At 43.9% G+C, this 22575-nt stretch overlaps 1 protein-coding gene across 1 annotated transcript in view; it reads right to left on the bottom strand.

Moving 5' to 3' along the window:
- Positions 1-19258, bottom strand: part of TMEM255B (transmembrane protein 255B) — a gene marked incomplete at its 5' end in the record, with an annotated part of 31733 nt that extends 12475 nt beyond the window's left edge. The window contains 2 exons of the mRNA XM_009080446.1: positions 514-594; positions 19169-19258. Of these exons, the coding sequence (XP_009078694.1) occupies positions 514-594; positions 19169-19258 (171 nt within the window). The remainder of the gene's footprint in view (positions 1-513; positions 595-19168) is intronic.
- Between the last annotated feature and the right edge of the window lie 3317 nt (positions 19259-22575).

Here is a 22575-nt window from a genome sequence, read left to right as displayed (position 1 = left end):
AGGCAAAGGAACTAAATCTGGACTCCTCAGAAGGGTAGGCATTTGGATATGGGCACTTTTCCCACCGTGTTAATGTCACTGAGATAATAAAAACGCTGCATTCGAACCACTGATGTTCTTGGCCTGTGCTGGATAAATACAGAGAAGACTTGAAGTCTTCTGGACAATACAACTGGATTAATTTTGCTATTTCCTACTCCACTTGGAGTCTACAAAAACCTCCTCAGAGAAAAAGGCCAATGTGACAAACACATTCCAGACAGCTATTATACAGCATAGATGGACTAGGAATCATTCCAAACCCAGAGTAATGTACTGGACAGAAACACTGATGATGACTGAAAACCTCACTGATTGTAATGATTTGCAATCATCAGAGGCTTGGACAGGCAGGAGAAAGAACAGTGGAGTTTCTCTCTACCCTACATGCATAGACATGCTCCCAAGCATCTACCTCCCTCTTCCCTAGCCTCTCAAAGCACAGCAGAAATGAACATGATGAGGTTTGTTTACCTCTGTCTGGTAGGCATCGTATAGGAATCCGATTCCACTCGAATAATACTGGCACCTCTTGTTATACAAAGGTCTGGGTTCCTGTAAAGAGAAAAACAGCCAGAAAAGTAATTGGTTTGGAGGCAGACGGAAGGCACCATGACCCACATCCCCACGCCAGATGCTTACAGCTCTGCAGAGCCAAAGCCAATGCAGTCACTTGGGTAAGTGGCTCACACACCCCTGTGTTGGCTTTCCTTCCAGAATGGCTCAGGGTCACATTTTCCTTCCTCACTCCACCACTAGGTTATGCAACTATCATTAATTTTTCTCTTTACTGATCACCTCTATTAAGAAGACATCATCCCTGGCATTTAACCACTTACTTGCTTGATGTCAAATAGTACTGCTCTGGGAGAATGGTCCAGTCACTCTATTTCCCAATATATTTTCTTACCTAGCACCAAGAATTCCTTTGATGTTCTCATCCTTCCTGGATGAGAAGTTCACCATGAGCTGCAGTGTGCACTAGCAGCCCAGAAAGCCAATGGAATCCTGGGCTGCATCCAAAGGAGTGTGGGCAGCAGGTCAAAAGAGGTGATTCTTCCCCTCTACTCTGCTCTCCTGAGACCCACCTGGAATACTGCACACAGTTCTGGTGTCCTCAACATAAGAAGGACATGGAACTGTTGGAGCAAGTCCAGAGGAGGTCATGAAGTTGCTAAGAGCACTGGAGCATCTCCCCTATGAGGACAGGCTGAGGGAGTTGGGGCTGTTCAGCCTGGAGAAGAGAAGGTTGTGTGGAGACCTCAGAGCAACTTTTCAGTATCTGAAGGGCCTACAAGGGAGTTGGAGAGGGACTCTGTGCTAGGAAATACAGTGATAGGACAAGAGGTAATGAGTTCAAACTGAAGGAGGGGAGGTCTAGGTTAGATGTGAGACAATTTAGATTTTAAGCATAAGTTTTCGCTGTGGGTGTGGTGAGACACTGTCCCAGGTTGCCCGGGGAGGCTGTGGCTGCCCCAACCCTGGCAGTGTTCACAGCCAGGTTGGATGAGCCTTGAGCAACCTGTGAGGAGAGGAGGTGTCCTTGCCCAGGGCAGGGGGTTGGAACTAGATGATCTCTAAGGTCGATTCCAACCCTTAAATTCTATGATTTTTGTTTTGGCTCTTTTTAAAAAAAGGATTTTCACAATGCCCATCATGAAAACACAACAAAATAGGTAACACTTTGAGCATTCCACTTACTACACACACTCCAAACCCCAAAAGCAAACCTAAGAATAATGAAGAAATGAAGGCATAGAGAGAATTTTGCACTGTTTGCTTTTGCCTTATTTTCCATTTATGCTTATTGCAAAAGATGCATTCACTGTTCATATGTCATATTTTGCTTGTAACAGTTCCCACAAATGGATGTAAAGGAAGAACACAATGAAATATCCTTGGCCAGATGGAAGATATGTGTTTCTGACCTTGGCAAACAGCCACTTTGAAGGCTTGAGGGTGCAAACCTCAGTCAGTTCCAGGGCTAGACTGTATTTGCCTTGGGAGGACTTAACAACTTGAGTCCTCTGTGATCCTGTGTCTATCCCAAAGCAAAGTGTGGGAATTTCCATCACTTATCTAGTCCTGATCTATGCCTTCAAAACCACTCAAGTGCTCCCCAGTATACAGAATCATAGAAGCACAGAATCATGGAATCATCAGGGTTAGAGGAGACCTCTAAGATCATCCAGTCCAACCATTAACCTGTCACTGCTGGAACCCCTAAACCCTAAACCAGATCCTCCAGTGTCAGATCCAGACACCTCTTCAACACTTCCAGGGACTTCTTAAACACTTCCATATCAGTCAGATCATGTCCAAGAGAAAGGATGGAAACCCACTACCTGCCATCCCCTCTTTCCATGCCAACTTACAAGCAAAGGACTATTTAAGCTGTTAGCAGAAATTTGTGCTGATTAACTTTCACCGCATGTTAAACCTTTAAAATCCATCCAAGAATAACCCAGAAACTGCAGAAAGATGTGCACTACTTCAGATTACTTCTGAGTATCCTATGCCTGTTGGATAATGAAGTGTGAACTCTATAAAATCTGCTGACCCAACACACATAATTAGCTAAAATGCAGAGCAATGCAGACAGATCAATGAGTAAAGCTCCTCCATGGCTCTCCATAGCTTGTTTGCCTTTCTGATTACTCTGGCAAGCCCAAGGAAGTTTGGACACCAACTCCCAAGGGTTAGGGAAAGGTTAGCTTCCTGCATCCAGAAATACTTATTCATATTACAAAAGTGTAAGAAAAAAATGCTTCAGTAACTCTTTTTCTCTAGATGAGAAGCAAATACTGCATGAACAGCATGTCATGTCTTAAACTAGGTCAACATTCTTCCACAGTCCTGGGAAAGCATTAGCCTTTAGCCATGACTTCTATGGACACATCTGGTTGGGAGGTCTAACAGGATTGTAGTTTCTTTTCCAGAACAAGGAGTTGACAAGGAGAGGAGCTCTGCTGGACCTCATACTTACAAACACAGAAAGATGGGTCAGGGATGTGAAGGTCAGGAACAGCCTTGCCCCCAGTACTGAGATTGTGGGGTTCAGAATCAGGAGAGCAGGGAAAACAGAAGGATCCCAACCCTGGACTTGAGAGAAGGAGACTTTGGCCTAATCAGTCATCTGCTTGGAAGAATCCCATGGGATACAGTCCTGGGAAGCAGTGAGATCCAGGAGAGTGGGTTGATATTCAAGGTTCATCTCCTCCAAACTGAGGAACAGTTCATCCCAACTAGCAGGAAATTGGGCAAAGGCAAGATGAGGCCTGTGTGGATGAACAGGGAGTTCCAGATGTAACTCAAACATAAAAAGAAAATCTACAAGAAGTGCCACCAGGGGGAAGTCACCAGGGAGGAAGATAGAGGCATTACATGAGCATGCAGGGATGGGGTTAGGAAAGCCAAAGCCCACCTGGAATTCAGTCTATCAAGGGCTGAAAAGGGCAGCAAGAAAAGCTTCCATGGATGTATTAGCATCAAAAGAGAAATCAGGAGCACACCATTGGAAAAGGCAGGCAACATGGTGAGAAAAGACATGATAAAGTCCAAGGTGTTCAATGACTTCTCGGCCTTGATCTTCAGTGGAGAGCTCTCTCAAAGTACCATAGGTATGAATTTAGCAGGTCTACCTTAGCACCTGGAGACAGACTCTCCCCGGCCTTCCCCTCTGGGCACTCATGCCCTTACGATAGGTTGCTGATGACTGATGCCACCACATCACACTGTGAGGCTGTGTCTGACCCCAGATGCTACAATATCTCTTCAACACTTCTATACTTTCTTAAAGGCAGTGAGAGATCACTAATCTGCCTCCACTGAGTACAGAAAGACCCTCACTTTGGAAAAAGAGCATTCCTATTGTTTACAACTCCTTCCTCCTACAAAGGAAATTGGTTCTTTTATTGGTTTGATCTTCCAGAAGAAAGATAAATATATTTTTCATCCAAGTGTGCTTGTGACTGGAAGCAGCACTGTTCCCTGGGGAGAGAACTGATTGATTAATCCATACTAGCTGTTATCATTTCATGTTGCTGTGCAGCAAAAAGGTCAAGGCTGTGACATGGAAGCAACCACTGTGAATACAGTTAACACATTTGCATGCACAATTGCATCAAATGAGAATCTTCCTTCATGCATCTGATTTTGAGCAGCAGCCTGGCTGCACTGGCAGAGCTTTCTGCATTCAGTCTGTGCTTCCGAATGCATCTGTAGGTGCAGTCAAAATAAATGACCATAGAATCATAAAGGTTGAAGGAGACTACTGAGATCATTGAGTCCAACCATTAACCTGTCACTGCTGGAACCCCTAAACCCCAAACCAGATCCTCCAGTGCCACATCCAGATGCCTCTTCAACACCTCCAGGGATGGTGACTCCACCACCTCCCTGGGCAATATCCCAGTGCCTCAACACCACAACAGGGAAAACATTTCTCCTCACATCCAATCTGACTCTGCCCTGGCTCAGCTCAAGCCCATTCCCTCTAGTCCTCTCCCTGCAGCCATGGCAGGACACACAGCCCCCACCTCTCTCCAACCCTGGCAGGGAGTTGCAGAGAGCCAGGAGGTCACCCCTGAGCCTCTTCTCCAGGCTGAACAAACCCAACTCCCTCAGCCCTTCCTCATCCCACAGGTTTTCCAGCCCTTTGCTGCCCTCGTTGCCCTTGGCTGGACTCGCTCCAGTGCCTCAATGGCCTTTGGGCAGTGAGGGCCCAAAGCTGAGCACAGCACTGAGCTGGGACCTCCCCAGTGCCCAGTGCAGGGGGATGAGCACTGCCCCAATCCTGCTGCTACGCTTGTCTTGATACAGTATGATCAAGTTTCCAAACATTAAGTGTACAAAAATAACAAGTCCATATACCCACAGGATTTAGCACCTGAAGCTCACAGCTTTTAAGGAGATGTACACTGGGGATGCCCAAAGGTTGCATTGGTAAAAGCTTCCATTTCCATGTCACAGAGGTGCTGTGCTCTGTCTGTCTACTAAGGCACCACACAGATAGTAAAAAGTGTTTAAAAATCATCCAACACTATGTCACAGCACATTAGCACCCGCTGAGTTTTACAGGAGTCTCTAATACCATAGGCAAATGAGATATACTTGAAAGCTCTCAAAACATTCCTGACAGACTGCTCCTAAAATACTTCACATGGCTCACAGCAGAGTGTGTGTGAACACAGGATAACTGCCAGCCCTTGATTCTTCTTGATTCTCCTACTTATAGCAATACTGGTAGAGACAGAGCTACTTCTACTTACTATAGTTGTGTGTGTATATATATTTCATCTATTAACAGGAGCTTTAAAATTATATAGCTACATTATTCTGTTTAATTTAACATCCTTTGATCCCAGGAACTTCCTCAGCCACTATTATTGAAGCAGAGCTCTGCAGTACCTCCCACTAATGTGTAATATTAATATATGATGAATAATGCATTCTCTTTCTCTGCTTCTTTGAGTAGCTCTAACTGGAAATGGTCAGGTGGGAAAGTTCTGTTGGTTAGAGCTCTGCTGATCTATGCAGAGGGCAAAAAACACAGACTGGCAAAAAATCTGTATAAAAATCTAGTTGTATGCTTGGTGGGTTTTATTTAGGTTTTTTTTTTCAATCCTTCTGAGCACTGGAAAAGGTGGTTTCTTAGCTACTTATGTATGAAGGTATTTATGGCTATCATAGAATCAACCAGGTTGGAAAAGACCTCCAAGATCATCAAGTCCAACCCTACCGTGGTTACCAGACCATGACACTAAGTGCCACATCCAGTCTCATCTTGAAAACCTCCAGGGATGATGAATCCACCACCTCCCTGGACAGCACATTCCAAAAACACATTGCCATCAGTCCAAGCTTAGAAAATTTTCTGATGTGTTGAAAAAATCAGGCACACAGTAATTCCCTTTCTTTTCAGACAAATCACAACTATTCAGCCTTGAACCCTACAGGGCAAACTCTCCCTGTTCCTGCAATGGTTTTATTTCAATATTTCTCTTGTATGTGCATTAGAACCTAGGAGTGATAAAGAGATGGATAAGAGGGAAGGTCTTTATGCCAAGGAACAGAAGGTTTGGTCCAAATAAAGAGGGTTTTGGTTTGGTTGATTGCTTCCCTTTAAGAGCACACAACAGAAAACCCACATTCTGTCTGATGGCAGGAGCACTGCAATACATTTTTTTGTGCAAGAAAAGCATTCTTTGAACAGCATCTTTGGTGGATTTGATACAATGTCTCTGGAGAGGCTAAAGGACTCTTAACTGAGGTATGGAAAGTAGGTTTTTCTATGCCAGTTTTTGTTTCCTTGGAGAACAGATCTATTTTGGATAACAGAGGGAAAATTCCATCTCCCTTATGTGTAACTTCACTTTCAGGAGACTGAGATACAGCACAAACTGCACTGACTGAAATGTATGTCCCACTTTACAAAACATGGCTAATAATGTATTGCAATAATTACATAGCCAGGGCTATTTTTTTCCAATTCCAGTATTTATTTAGTCTTAGCTTCCATGGCAGCATCAATAGAAGTGTAGATTAATCAGTGCCAGGGAATGTTCCCAGGTCTGAAACTCAATCATCTGGCCCATTAAATTGCTAGAACTGTGCTGGTGATGGCTTTGGCCTGGGCAAACTCTCACTCTTCCAGAATAATTCTGGCCATGGTTTGTAAATTAGGATGGGCCAAAAACCATTCCCAGTAAGTAATTTGCACATTGCCATTTACACTCCAAGATACTTTGAGAATAAGGATGTGGCTCCACCATGTCAGTTGGCCTGGGGACCACAGAGCTGTCCTGGGCACATGTAAAAGACAAATATAGATAAAAACCAAGGAGTTCAAAACAAAACTAAAGTTTTTAGCGGCCCATGAAGTTTTTAATTTTCTGTTTTCTTCCTACAGCATTTTTGTAGGTTCTTTTCATCTACAGCATAGTTAGCAATAAACAGGAGAGGGATAGCTGCCAAGACTTTTCAAGTTTAATCCTAAAAGCAAACCAAAACATCACCTTCAGTGCCAGCTCAGCCTTGTGCCAACTGCTGGGTGTTCTGGAGATTATAACTCCCTTCAAGATCAGGATCTTGCTAAGTTTCTGAAAGCAGCCATGCAAATATCAACAAGCAGAAGTTATTAGCAACTAGCTTTTATGCTTTCCTGGAGGGCTAAATGGAGCACAGGTATCTGTGTCTGCTCCACAATGACTATCTGAGAGCACATGGCACATAGGACATACAAACAGAGCTTTCAGGCCAAAGACAGAAGAATCTCATAAAAGAAGGTGCCAACATGTTAGGAGCCTGGGAAAGCAGGCAGACTGGTTCACTGTCTGGGGAGTAAAGCTAAAGTTGGTTGGATCCTGCCCTGTACAAATAAAGAGAGGAAATGCTACACATCTTTTGTAATTCCTGTCTCCAACCAAGCACTGTTTCTCTTTCAGCAACATGTTCCATGAGACAGGACCAAGCACTGTTTCTCTTTCAGCAACATTTTCCATGAGACAGGAATCCTGGGATGCATTAGGAAGAGCATTGCCAGCAGGTCAGGGAGGTGATCCTGCCTCTCTGCTCAGCCCTTGTGAGGCCACACCTGGAGGATTGTGGACAGTTCTGGGCCTTGACATATATTACAAGTCCATCTGAAAGCCCACACTGTTTTTCAGTCAGCCCATGGCACATGGAGCAGCAATCTGCATGATTCCTTAGGTGAGTCTTCAAGCTGTTAAGCCACAGATTCAATTTCTGCTGAGTCAAAATTTAGTTTATATTCATGTGAGGTATTACAACAGGGATGCCCCTTCTTTTAAGCAGACTTCACAGCTAAAATTTGGAAAATAGAGACCTCATTAATGTATTTGGGTACCTCATTAATGTGTTCAAGTCCATGAAGGGGAAGTGCCAAAAGGACGATCAGACTCTGCTCAGTGAGGGAAAACAAGAAAACAAGAGGGAACAGAAAAAAACTGCTGCCCAGGAAGTTCAGCCTGAACACAAGGAAGAACTCCTTTGCTGTGCAGTCACTGAGCACTGAACAGATTGCCCAGAGAGGTTGTGGATTCTTCCTCACTGGAGATATTCCAGACCCATCTGGACACAACCCTGAGCCATGTGCTCTAGGGTGGCCCTGCTGGAGTAGGAGGTTGGACTAGATGACCATTGTGGTCCCTTCCAGCCTCACGGATTCTGGGATTCTGTGACTCAGCAACTGGGAAGAGAGGTGTCAGTGCTCACTGCACTGCAGGAGTCCCTGGGGAGGACAGAGGATGTGCTCCTACAGAAAAAGGTGCCTCCTTGGACAGACCAGTGCCCTGGGGCTGCTCACCACCCCCATGGGGCTAAGTGTGCTTCTCTTCTCTCCCTTCAGTGTCAAGGACTGCTCTTAATGGAGTGTCAGGCGTCAGCTCCTGCTCTTTGCCAGGATATGCTCTTTCAGTCAGAGCTAGGGGTGCTAAAGGGGCTAGTACTTGAACCAGCCATTGCATCTCTATCTCTCATCCACTAGGAAATCCAAACTACATAATGAAGTGGCTTTCAGCATTTGGCTGACAGTGACCTGTAATGCTGTGTTTGCTATAAACCCACAGGTTTAAAAACCATTGAGACTCTGCAAGGAAGTGGAGATGCTAAAAAATAAAGCCCTGAACACTACGGAGAGATGACTGAAAGACAGGAATTGTAAAATTAAATCAAATCTGAATTTTATTTGAAATTAAGGGGGTTGGGAAAGAACAGTTATGGGAAGAAAATTAACTGTGCTAGTGGATTTTGCATCATTTACAGCTGAACTTGATCACCTTATGGTTCTTTTCAAACCTAAATGATTCCATCAAACTATCATCATCCCTACCTACTTCACATTTAGATCATGCACCAAGACAGAATTTTCTATAATTATTAACAAATTTTATATCAGAGCCAACACGTTCATAAATCACTTTTTGAATCCAAATGTGTCAGCTCAGTTTTACTACATCAAGTGATCCTCCAAGCCCTTCCATTTCTGAATTTCAGCAATTTTTCTCCCCAGTGCTACCAGTGTTTGGTCCCCACTTTTTCTTCTGTGTTTTGTCATATAATTAGAGAATAATGAAATCATCAAGTTTGGAGAAGACCTCTAAGATCATCCAGTCCAACCATTAACCTGTCACTGCTGGAACCCCTAAACCCTAAACCAGATCCTCCAGTGCCACATCCAGATGCCTCTTCAACACCTCCAGGGATGGTGACTCCACCACCTTCCTGGGCAATCTATTCCACTGCCTGAACATCCTAACAGATAAAAATCTTTTCCTATCATCTAATATCACAGTCCAGAAAACCAACCAGATCCTGGGCTGCATCCAAAGGAGTGTGGGCAGCAGGTCAAAGGATGTGATTCTTCCCCTCTACTCTGCTCTCCTGAGACCCACCTGGAATACTGCACACAGTTCTGGTGCCCTCAACATAAGATATGAAACTGTAGGAGCAAGTCCAGAGGAAGCCACAAAGTTGCCAAGAGGACTGGAGCATCTTCCCTCTGAGGACAGGCTGAGGGAGTTGGGGCTGTTGAGCCTGGAGAAGAGAAAGTTGTGTGGAGACCTCAGAGCACCTTCCAGGAGCTGAAGGGACTCAAGGGAAGCTGCAGAGGGACTTTGCCAGGTTGGCTGAAGCCTTGAGCAACCTGGTGTGGTGGGAGGTGTCCCTGCCCAGGGCAGGGGGTTGGGGCTGAATGATCTCTAAGCTCCATTCCAACTCCTAAAATTCTTTATGATTCTATGAATCATAGAATCATCAAATTTAGAGGGGACCTCTGAGAGCATTGATTCTAATTTTGCTGCTGGCTTTTTTCAGACTTCATCCAATAATTAGTGACCTCTATTAAGAAACTATAAGCCCTAGAATCAGCTTTTCACATGATCTTTTGACCCAAGCTGTAGACTTGGCTAGAGTGTGTTGATTCTTTAATTCTGATTCAGTTTGTGAGTGTTGCCCCTGCCTTAAGAGTTAAGGGTCCCCAAATACACACTTGAACCATCCCTTTGAAGTGATGTAGAGTGAGACAGAGTCATGAGATGCTTCTGTCCATGCCATACTCCTACTGTAACCACAACACATTAGTGATCCCCTGGTGCAAGGAATGCATTCCCAGTGTTGTTTGAACACTTAGGAATCAGTATCTAGTTACATGCCTTGGGTGAGGCCATGCCATGAGAGCAATGTTGGGAGTTCCACTCTAAACTGCAGTCAGCACTTAGCCTTTCTTGTGCTTCTACATCTGCTTTGCATGAATTCAGGAGCTAATCTTCACCCAGAAATGCTGCACTCCAGCCTAGGAGCCCTCCCTGTCTTGTCTGCTCTGCTGAAATAACCCAGCTTCAGTGCTGAAAATAGGAAAAGCAACTGGTGGGGCTTAAAACTTTCTTTGCTCTCACAAACCAGATCTACTTCACCCTGTGCTTTGCAGGGGCTCTTTTTAGGATTTCTATTTAATTTTAAAGACTAGATCCTGCAGAATCCTCTTCTCTTATTGCTTGGGAGCAGTAGATATGCATTTCAGGTCTTTCAAAGCAAATATTCAGAATACCTGTGTACTGTCCTGGCTGAAAAACACATGCACATGGATCTGTCTCACTTTGTATTTCCTCATTGATTTCTATTTTATGTCAGTATTTTGTAGTGTTAGTCTCAGTCTCACTCATTGTTATTTTGGGGAGGTTTGTGGTCTGGTAGTACTGCTACAGCCAAATGAAAGGCCTGCAGATGCTGGAGATGGCTAGACAATGTGCACAGCCAGGTCACTTACTGATGTGGACACACAGGTCTCTTCTCAGATGGATGTAGATTTACCTAGGAGAGGTTAAGTCCTCTTCAAACAAGTGAGCTTCTTGCAATGACCCTTTGGCCACACTCTCCCTGGCACAAGGGTGGGAGGAAAGACCCATCAGCCTTCAGCAGTATGTGGAATGCAGCGACCAAGCAGAAGAAACAGGAGTAACTCCTGTGCACACAGCCAGGGAGGTTCAGAGCCCCCAGTGCTGCAGCCACGGGGGGTGGCAGGGAGAAAGGAGATGTGTGCACAGCTGCTGAGTGAGCCTGTGCCTGTCTGCTCAGGGGCTGCTGTGCTGCAAACCTGTATGGCAGCAGGGGCAGCTGCTCTGGCTGTGCTGGTGATGAGGAGCCACACAAAGCTCCAGAGATGAAGTCTCCTCCTGCCTCACTACCCCAGACCTCTAGCAAATCCAAGCCTGGCACTGGAATAGCTCTGCTTTCCTTCAGTCAAGGTTTGCTAGCAAATGTCTCTCAGGATGGGGCTGTAGAACATCCCATGGTACCTGCAACTGCTATTTTGTGTAGTTAAAGACTTAGATTTACCACTGGCTTTTACACAGGTTTCTAATGCTGCAATTAGCTGATATTATTCAAGGCTGTAATTTTAGTTATTGCTTGATGCAGTTAGGTATTTAATTGCTTATTAGAGTTGATTACTTACATTGATTACATTACTTTGATTATAGGGTTTGTTATATGAACTGATTGCTCTGTCTTGATTATAATGATGTTGTGCCATGTGAGTAATTAATTTTTCCACAAGAATACTAGAACTGTTTATTCTGTAACTAAAATACATGAAAACCTCCTCCATCTCCTCCCTTTTGCCTTAACACTATCAGAATATGTAAGAAATAGAACTCTCTACGTATATTACTGCTAGAAATGTCATGTTGCAAGACACTAACCTTTGGACATCTGAAATACTGAATATCCTGCTGACTGAAATGCAAGAGTAAAAGGCTCTTTTGGACTTGGCTTGCATTAAAGAAGAAGAAAAGAGGTATTAAACGCACCTAGTTGAGTAACATATATATGCATTTAATATCTACATCTACAAAAAAAATTCTGGATGCTTAATTAACATTACAGTGTAGATTTTCATTTTCAGGGCATGGCACAACACATTCTGTTATAATTTAAGCAATGTATCATAGAATCAACCAGGTTGGAAAAGACCTCCAAGATCATCAAGTCCAACCCTAACATGGTTACTAGACCATGGCACTAAGTGCCACATCCAGTCTCATCTTGAAAACCTCCAGGGATGAGGAATCCACCACCTCCCTGGGCAGCACATTCCAATGCCTGAGCACTCTCTCTGTAAAAAATCTCTTCCTAATATCCAACCTAACCCTCCCCTGGCAGAGCTTGAGTCTGTGCCCTCTTGTCCTGCTGCTGGTTGCCTGGGAGAAGAGACCAACCCTCACCTGACTCCAACCTCCTGTCAGGGAGTTGGAGAGGGTGATAAGGTCTCCCCTGAGCCTCCTCTTCTCCAGGCTGAACACCCCCAGCTCCCTCAGCCTCTCCTCATGGCACTTGTGCTCAATTCTCTTCACCAGCCACGTTGTAATAACAACTTCATCTGTGAAATTTTTACGTGATGTATTGAGCTGCAAACAGACCTTTCTAGCAGGTGTATATACCCAGCAATTTGACCTCAAAGCCCTCTCTCATCCCTGAAATGGGAAGACCTCATCACACACATGACAACACATTCAAGGCCCATCCAAATGGAAGGGACTGCAGGACTAGGCCCCAAAATATAGAAGTAAAAACTCCATGAGAGAAACTGCAGGAGGAATGGAAAGACCTGGGACATAAAAGTAAGATGTTCTAACCCATTAGTGAAACGGTTCATGATCTCCTGATTGCTGAAGTACAATTAGCTTTGCCCCATCTCCACTGGCTTGGCATTTTGAAGCTCACATGCATGTCAGAAGATCAGTGATGTTCACATTGGAATTGAGTGCAGCTTCAGCAAGTTCTCTGAGCACACCAAGTGTGTGGGGCAGTCACAGCTGGAGGGAAGGGATGGGACATCCAGAGGGACCTTGACAGGCTGGAGAGCTGGAACATTGAAAGCCTCATGAGGTTCAACCAAATGAAGTGCAAAGTCCTACATCTGGGCCATGACAATCCCAGGCACAGCTACAGGTTGGGTGGGGAAGGAATTGAGAGCAGCAATGAGGAGAGTTAGGGGTGATGATGGCTGAGAAACTCCCCATGAGCTGCAGTGTGAACTCAGCCCAGAAACCAACCCAGGCCTGGGCTGCATCCAAAGGAGTGTGGGCAGCAGGTCAAGGGAGGTTATTCTCCTCCTCTACTCTACTCTGGTGAGACCCACCTGGAATACTGCACACAGTTCTGCTGTCCTCAGTGTAAGAAGGACATGGAAGTGTTGGAGCAAGTCTAGAGGAGGCCATGAAGCCTTGAGCAACCTGATCTAGTGAGGAGGTGTCCCTGCCTAGGGCAGGGGCTTGGGGCTGGATGATCTCTGAGGTCCATTCCAACCCCTAAAATTCTATGATTCTATGAAATATATGATGTTCAGTGCTCCAGAGGCAGAAAAACCACTGGATAAACTTCTGGATTGGAATGTGGAGAGAACTGCACAAGAAAATTCTACGCAGATTCAGCAAAAAACTACTCTGAACTATGGTATCCTCTGGGAACTTATCATGATACTAAATAAATATACTACAAGTGTGAGCTTTCATAATCTATCAATGTTGATGCAATACATACTTTATTAAGCTCTTAACATTGTCACAGAGAATTATAAACCAGAACTTTGATGAACACCTGGGAACATACATCCCATGGACAATATTTGCAACTGAATAATCATCCACCCACAGAGAGGGCAATTCCTTCTACATTAGATTATTAGTCATACTAATAAATCCATTCATGGTTTCTTCTCATAGATGAAGCAAATAAAACTCTTTGCTAGGGGAACTAACAGACTACTTAAACACCCTAGATTTTTACTCTAGTGGAATTTAAGGACTTTTATGTGTTTTGCTAATTTAGATCCATGTGAATAAACAACACCTTTTCCTGGGTTTTTCTGTTTGGTTTTTTTTTTTTTTTTTTAACACCACTAGTTTCTGCACTGGGCAATTCCAAGCACTGTTTTTCCTTTGACAAATGATGCAAAACATCACCAAGTGTTTTTGCTGTAGCCTGAAATCTGCAGGTGGTTACTTCCTCTCTGTGTGTCTGTGGAGAAGCTTTGGATTTTTTTTTCATAGAACAGAAACATCTGTTGTTAGTCTAGAAGCATCTCTGAGAATAAGAAACAATAAAGGAAATTATCTTCTGCTGGCAGCACATCAGAGGGAAGTAGATTATGCTTTCCAGAGCAGACTGCAAGGCCTTTGCCCAAGTCACCCACCTTTGTTACTCCAGAGCAGACTGCAAGGCCTTTGCCCCAGTTACCCACCTTTGTTAGGATTCAAGTGTAATTAACTTGCTTTGTGTGCTTTGCATAAATTCCAATAGGGATAGGGCTCTGTAAAGGAATGAAGTAAAGATGGAAGTTGACACCAAATCTCCCCTGATCCAAGCTGCTCTTCTATATTGCCAAACAAATTGCCATCCCTGTCCCCAGCAGATTTTTGGTTGATCTGAAGTCACACATTTGCAGAAGACTAAAAGCTATTTACAAACACAGAAGATTATTATCTATGGAAACTAGTGTAATTCAAATCCTTCTCACTTTCTCACCTCTAACACTATTTCTCACACTAGAATTTCCTGTGAGGGTGGTGAGACACTGGCACAGGTTGCCCAGGGAGGCTGTGGCTGCCCCAACCCTGGCAGTGTTCACAGCCAGGTTGGATGAAGCCTTGAGCAACCTGGTGTGGTGGGAGGTGTCCCTGCCCAGGGCAGGGGGTTGGGACTGGATGATCTGTAAGGTCCATTCCAACCCCTAAAATTCTATGATTCTGTGAATGACCAAAGCAATGACATTAACGAGGAATCAGTGTGAGCTGTTACACCTCAATGCAGGAAGCCAATGGACCAAAGTTTATGTCAGGAGTCTAGGGGAAGCAGGACCAATCCTTGTTTTTGCCAGCAGTGAAGGTATTTGTCCTACATCTTGGTGTAGATGGGAATGGAACTGGGAATTCCTCTTTCTCCTTCTCACTGACAAGCAAATTGCTCTTTGGCATCCAAAAGCTCTGTGTGTGTGTGTGTTTGTGTTGCCTAATGGTGTTGACATTTCTGTTTGCTTGGCACAATACTAGCCCTTTTCCCTCAGGAGAACAAGTCACAGCAGGGAAGGAAAAAAAAAAAAAAAGGATTTTAAAGAATTTGCAATTTGGCTAAACCTGAAAGGAATTTCAGTGATAAAAACAAAACAAGAATGAAGAGCTGTCTTAGCAGTGAGCTCTGTCCCTGCTAGTGTCAGAGGCTCTGCAAACTGGAGGGGGAATCTTCAGAGTTACTCAAAAGAAAAAAACCTTGCCATTATTTTTCCTACTGAAATTATCTGGCAACAAACTAACGCATATTACACGCTCCACTGCTCCAGAATACATTCAGGCTGCATGCACTTACCTGTCTGCAAACAAAGGAATATCAGATTGCAGAGGTGTGGGTAGGAAAACCCTGAAACCTTTCCCTGTCTTTGCTTTCTAGACCAGAAGACATTAGTGAGATGACAGTTTTGACAAGTCTTTGGATGCATCCAACATTCATCATTGGGTTGTCTTGTATGTTTTCCAGTGTCTGAGGAATAGTGGTTTTAGTAGAGATATTATTTCAGTTATGTTCATGTTGAGGACTAGAGGGAACAGTCAAGTACTAGAGGGAATGGCCTTGAGCTGAGCCAGGGCAGAGTCAGATTGGATGTGAGGAGAAATGTTTTCCCTGTGAGGGTGTTGAGGCCCTGGGATATTGCCCAGGGAGGTGGTGGAGTCACCATCCCTGGAAGTGTTGAAGAGGCATCTGGATCTGACCCTGGAGGATCTGGTTTAGGGGTTCCAGCAGTGACAGGCGTGAATTTTGGCCTTAATAGGGAAAAATATTTTCCTAGCATCTAATCTGAATCTTAACGATCATCTTGTAGTACAAAAGAGAAATCTTGGCAGATTGGCCCAAAGCTGGTTACAAGAGCTCTCCTTTGCTCCAACCCTCTAATTAAGTTCATGAAATAGAATCAATCTCCTCATGTAAATAATTGGTACTCTCTAAACGCAACCTGTGCTTCCCATCTCAAAGTCAGATGCAAGGTCTAATATTAGGAGTAACACTGTGGGACAACTGACCATTGACATCAAAATGCCCCTCTTGCAAACTGAAGAGCTTTGTAGTAAAAAAGTTCATGAATAAAACACTTTTCACCTCAGTGCACCATCAATATAAAAAACACTAATGAACTACTGATAGTTTTCAGTTATCCATGTTCAGTGCTCACTCTGCTAAAAAAAATTAAACCTCGAACTACAAAACCTTGGGGTGGAAGAGACCTTTAAAGCTCATCTAATAGCAATGGACAAGGACATTTTCAATTAGATTAGGTTGCTAAGAGCCCCATCCAACCTGACCTTCAGTGTTTCCAGGGACAGGACATCCACCACCTCTCTGGGCAACCTGTTCCAGTGTTTTACCACCCTCATTGTAAAAGAACTTCTTCCTTATATCTAATCTAAATTTACCCTCCTCAAGTACCTTCCTGTGCTAAGGACTTCAAAGCTGGATGCACTATTCCAGGCTGGGTCTCACCAGAGCAGAGCAGAGAGGCAGACTCACCTCCCCTGACCTGCTGCCCATACTTCTCTTGATGTTTTCTATGGTACATGCTATGCCATGCTAGTATATTAATGAGTCATACAGGATGGAAATGGAATTAAAAGCAATTAGCTGTAATTCTATCTCATGTGGCAACATGGAGAAAGTAAAATGCATTTAGTGTTCTTCTCCAGAGGATCTGCCTAACTTAATTCCAGTGAGAAACTACTAATTCTTTGAGTTGTGTTTTCTACCCCCAGTTGTCAAGGTAACAACTTTGTTAGACATGGAATACAACTCTGTTTTTATCTTCAAAGATAAGGCCAACAGGCTTGCTCAGAACATTTTCAAATAGCTTTTTAGAACATCTAGCCTGAAGTGTACAAGTCCTTAGATGCATCCAATGTATTAATCATTAGTTAGATCTGGATCTGACACTGGAGGATCTGGTTTAGGGTTTAGGGGTTCCAGCAGTGACAGGTTAATGGTTGGACTGGATGATCTTAGAGGTCTCCTCCAACCCTGATGGTTCCATGATTCCATGAGAATGAATTCCTGTGATCCCTATTACTTTACTGAAATAACATCACTGCACATTAACTTCAGCTTTGATTTGTTTCATTTGATTCTGGCTTCTTCTTTTTTTTTTTTTTCAGGTGAATTAAATGTGTATTATCCTTTAAAGAAGCTACTGCTGTTTTAAATCAAGCGACTTTTCCTTCAGTCTTCTTAAATTTACAGGTGGTGTCCTCCACAGCTTTCCATAAAGCAAAGTGAGTCCTAAATAATTTAAGTATCTCTTTTCTGAAACACATCCATTTCCTGGAAGAATTTTTCTCAATTTTATGCCTTCTTGGGAAGAAAATAAAACAGAGAAAGTAGTTTATTATTCTAGTTGCAGTGTTACAAAAGCCAGAGCACATGTACAACAATAATAGTCTCGATTCCACATCAACACACACTGAGAAAATTCTGCAATTATGTGATTTGTCCTCTTTGCATCCTTCCCCAGATCAAGTGAAGCTAAACATAAAGCGAAAACCAGGACACATTTCATGTTCAAAATTGATGTGATGGATGTTCTAATCACTGTCAGTCTGAAGATCTGCTTGGCTTCAGCTACCACTCCTCCCTCCAGGAGAAAAGGGACCTGGAGCCCTAGAATCAGAGAATCATCAAGGTTGGAGGAGACCTCTAAGATCAGTCCAACCATTGACCTGTCACTGCTGAAACCCCTAAACCAGATCCTCCAGCACCAGATCCAGATGCCTCTTCAACACTTATAGGGATGGTGACTCCACCACCTCCCTGGGCAATATCCCAGTGCCTCAACACCCTCACTTCCAGGGATGGTGACTCCCCTTTTAATCAGCTCCCATGGAAATGCTCCCTGGGCTTGTGCTAATCAGAGACAGGACAATGTCAGATGTCAACCACAGAAACAACAGAGCAACTCCAGGTAAAATCAGGTCACTTCAGAGTCCTGCAGGGTCTGTACAGCACAAACATGATTACAATCCAGAGTGTAATCCATGCTCACGTGGCACACCTCATTTTATACCAATGGATTTCTCCTTCCTCATGCAACCACATAAGGTTCTGAAACCCACATTTGGTTTAAAGTCCTCTTCAATAACAGTGAGAAGAAATCAGTCTACAACTTTATGTTCCAAATGATCCAAAGCCTAATTATTCTGATGTATATGCTAACAGAATTTCCAGTTGAGTTTTACTGATGCCTGTGGTGTTATGCTGCCCCTCAATGAACATAAGCAGAGAGATGAACAGGTCCAAGGCATTTCATAGCAGTGAGAGGTTCATATACCACCATGCTTACTGTATTGTGTAGCACACTCCATGTGACCTCTAATGTCTATTGACACATATTACTACTTATTTCCTGATGATTTTGGAAATTAGACTCGATTAAAACCTTGGGTTTAGATGGATTTTTAGGTATTCTATCACAAAAGATAGAACAGTAAACAACACATTAACATTCAAATCCTGTTGGGGTCTTCAGGTGCTCATCACCTCCTAGTGTATTCCAAATCCTTACTGTGGCCAAAAAGGCTTTGTGCAATAGAACCATAGAATGGATTGGAATGGACATTAGAGATTATCTAGTCCCAGCCCCCTGCAGGGACACCTCCCACCAGAACAGGTTGCTCAAGGCTTTCTCCAACCTGGCGGGCTTTAAACATCGCCAGGGTTGGGGCAGCCACAGCCTCCACGGGCAACCTGGGCCAGTGTCTCACCACCCTCACAGGGAAAAAACTTTTCCTAATACCTAACCTAGATTTCCCTCCTTCAATTTGTACCCATTGCCCCATGTTCTATCACTGCAGCTCCTAACAAACTGTAGGAAACTATAGGAATAAACAACAGGAAACAAACATAATTTTATGTCACCTTTATATTTGGAATCTCCAGCAAGAACTATCCTAAACTCATAGAATCATTGAATTTAAGGGGCTGGAATGGACTGCTCTATACTCCTATAGAGTATATATTTCCTGCTGGAAATGACATAAGCAACCAAAAATGAAAGAGGACAGAAAACCACTGTACTTACTATGTGACGTGCTGCGAACACTCCGTCAACTATCGCACAACAGAATGCTGCTACCACACCAAAGCTGATAAACACGATGGAGGCCACCAGCTGAGGAGAGAAAAACAAAGTGAGTAGCGTTTTCAATATGATTCCTTCAATAAAACTATTACACTACTTTTTCTAGTGATCTTCAGTGATGTTTCCGGGTGCAGAGAAGAGCACTGAGGCTGGTGAAGGGACTGGAGCACAAGTGCCATGAGGAGAGGCTGAGGGAGCTGGGAGTGTTCAGTCTGGAGAAGAGGAGGCTCAGGGGAGACCTTATCACCCTCTACAACTACCTGACAGTGCAAGTCAGCACTCTCACAGGCATTGCTGTGGCACTGGAATCCTCAGCACGGGGAGGAAAGGGGTGCACAGAAGTGGCTGAGCCTGATGGTACCTGCTGATCTTGGGACCCTGCTGCATTCCCCCTGCATCCAGCTCCATCCTGTTCTAAAGAGCCAGAAACTTGTTGGCTCCATCACCCTTCAACCTTTCCTCTCCAGTGTGGCAGGTGTCTCACGAGCTGATTATCTAAAGCTCTTGGCATGCAATTCATCAGCTTAACAAGGCTGTGGGCTCTGATCACTGCAGACCAGTGGGCTGTGCTGTCCTGTAGCAGCTGCATTCACTATAGATCCTGATCTCTTCATTTGAAAAAGCAGCAGTGGTAAAAAGTTCAAATGAAGTCATTATTGCCTGATACCTCTAGCTTGTTTTTGAAGTCATAGCAGTCAATCAAATAATTAGTGGGTTTAGTCAGGTGTTTCCAAATTGCCTAGCTCAAGATGAATTTACTGGAAGCTGACCTCAAGGTGGCTTTTCATTTCACACATGAGCAACCTGTTGATGATCTACAATCCCCAAACCAACATCTTCCACTCTTGGAGATAGCTTAAATCACCTAATGAGAGTGCTTGGCTTTTCGGTTTCACGATATAGACACCACACATAAGGGTGCACAGCAAACTGTAGTATAGCTACAGAGTTGGCTTTGCACTCCTCAGTCATGTTGGTGATCATCTACCCTTCCAAGGAGTTGCCTGCAAGACAAAGGTTGTCAGCCAGAGTCTGTCTGCCAGGAACTACTTCAGTGAGAAATCCCTTTGAAATCAAGACCATTTCTTCACTGAAATAATATTTATTACAATACCAAGGTGGAAGAATGTGACACTGAAACAGCCTTATGACTTAAGTTGCCTTAAATTGTTGGATGAAGCCATAAGCAACCTGGTTTGGTGGGAGGTGTCCGTGCCCAGGGCAGGGGGTTGGGACCGGATGATCTCTAAGCTCCATTCCAACTCCTATAACTCTATGATTCTGTGATTCTATGATATATGTATTTCAATGATAAAAGAAGTAATAATACAAGACCACCACAAAAAAAGTCCTTAAAATAAAATGACAGATTTATATTCTCTCTCAAGTCTCTCATTGCTTATTGAGAATGTGAGAAAATCAATTAATCTCTCAACATTTTATTAAATTAAATAAATCAAACTTCTGAGTACTGTTTCTAAAAGGTATCACTCCAAATTCCAGATTTTGCTCTCTGAAATACTTCCAAGTCAATAAGGTACTTTGCAAAGCACCAAGAAACACCAGAGCTGAAGTCAGTAATCTAGCAATGGTCCCATAGCCTATTCTGAAGTCTTTTCCTTCAGGACATTGAGGCACTGGAGTGAGTCCAGCCAAGGGCAACAAGGGCAGCAAAGGGCTGGAAAACATGTGGGATGAGGAAGGGCTGAGGGAGTTGGGTTTGTTTAGCCTGGAGAAGAGGCTCAGGGGAGAACTTAGCCCCCTCTACAATCCCCTGAAAGGATGCTGGAGTCAGGTGGGGGTTGGTCTCTTCTCCCAGGCAACCAGCAGCAGGACAAGAGGGCACAGACTCAAGCTCTGCCAGGGGAGGGTTAGGTTGGCTATTAGGAAGAGATTTTTTCTGGAGAAAGTTCTCAGGCATTGGAATGTGCTGCCCAGGGAGGTGGTGGATTCACCATCCCTGGAGGTTTTCAAGCTGAGACTGGATGTGGCACTTAGTGCCATGGTCTAGTAACCATGGCAGGGCTGGGCTTGATGGTCTTTGAGGTATTTTCCAACCTAGTTGATTCTATGATTCTATGACATGAGACTTGTAGCCATGACAGAAGGGAAGGAGGTAGAAGAGCTGACAGCAACTAATAGGTTGTTTCATCTGTTCCATGTAATTTGCAGTCCTAGGCATTATCAAAGTAAAAGCCAGGGTTTGGCTGGAATGAATAAATGATAAGGACTGGGGTTATTTCATTGTTTGTGGCCGAGGAGACTTGTTTTACTGCCTGTGAAGTCTGCTGTTTTCCACTCTCCTGTCAGGTGTAATTAGGAAAAATAGCAACATAAAAAGGCCAGTTGGTGTAACACAGGCAGGGGAGAGGTCCCATGAGAAATTTAAGCAACCTCACATGCATAAAAAGGTTGAATTAATTAGATAAACAAATAGGAAAGAATACAGAAACCACATGAGAGGTGTCAATTATTAAGCCAAGGAGAAAAAAGCAAGATCAAAATCCACTTTCAAAATCAAGGTGGTATTTTCACTTGGAAAATGTATCTTTTTTTCTTGCCCCACATCCTGAAGGGCAAAACTGTGAAAGGCAGAATTTTCAATAGCTTTTATTACACCGTAGGTACTCACAGATAATTTTTATCCTATGTAGGCATTGGTAATGGACATTGCTTTCTCTTTGCATCTTCCAGTGGTATTGATGCTCAACTTTTGCGTATCAATTAGGCTACACAAAAGGGCAAGGGACTGCAGAAGTGTCCATGGACAAGGAATGTGCAACAGGGTAACTCAGTGCTCCCCCAGTCCAAGAGGGTTTATGCAGCACAATGGGGTAAGGCAAGAGAGGGAACACAGGTTCTGAGTTTGCTTCCTCCAGCTCCTCCAGGCACACATGGAGATCTCTTGGATAGGGACTACTTCTTTACTGGACAGAAAAACAAACTACTTGACCTACTGAGAACTTTACTTGTGTCATCTGCGATGAGATTTAGTAATGGAGATGGGTGAATTTAGCATCTGATCCCATTGACACATGCCTAGGGTTGCGTGTCGGGTGTGTTGGGTCCCATGACAGAGGTGGCTGACAGCTAGCTTAGCTTGCCATTTCTCTATAGGGCATGAAAGCCCATGGTTCAAAACTGTCCCCTAGAACCCTTGCTCTTAGGCAACTCACAGGGCCTCCCCAGCCATCCACCATGGAGCATCTCTCCCATCCTCATTCCCCTCTCCATGTCAGGTAGCAGCAGCTGTGCTGTTCTCATAGGTGATGACTACAGCAGCTTAACTCTTCTGCAGCTGCAGTGATCGAGAAAAGTAGCATGGAAATCATAGAATCAACTGGGTT

Source organism: Acanthisitta chloris, unplaced genomic scaffold (assembly GCF_000695815.1).
Source record: "Acanthisitta chloris isolate BGI_N310 unplaced genomic scaffold, ASM69581v1 scaffold8920, whole genome shotgun sequence".
NCBI classification, from domain to species: Eukaryota; Metazoa; Chordata; class Aves; order Passeriformes; family Acanthisittidae; genus Acanthisitta; species Acanthisitta chloris.
The sequence above is the reverse complement of the archived record's forward strand: the minus strand, read 5'-3'. Positions and strand labels throughout refer to the sequence as shown.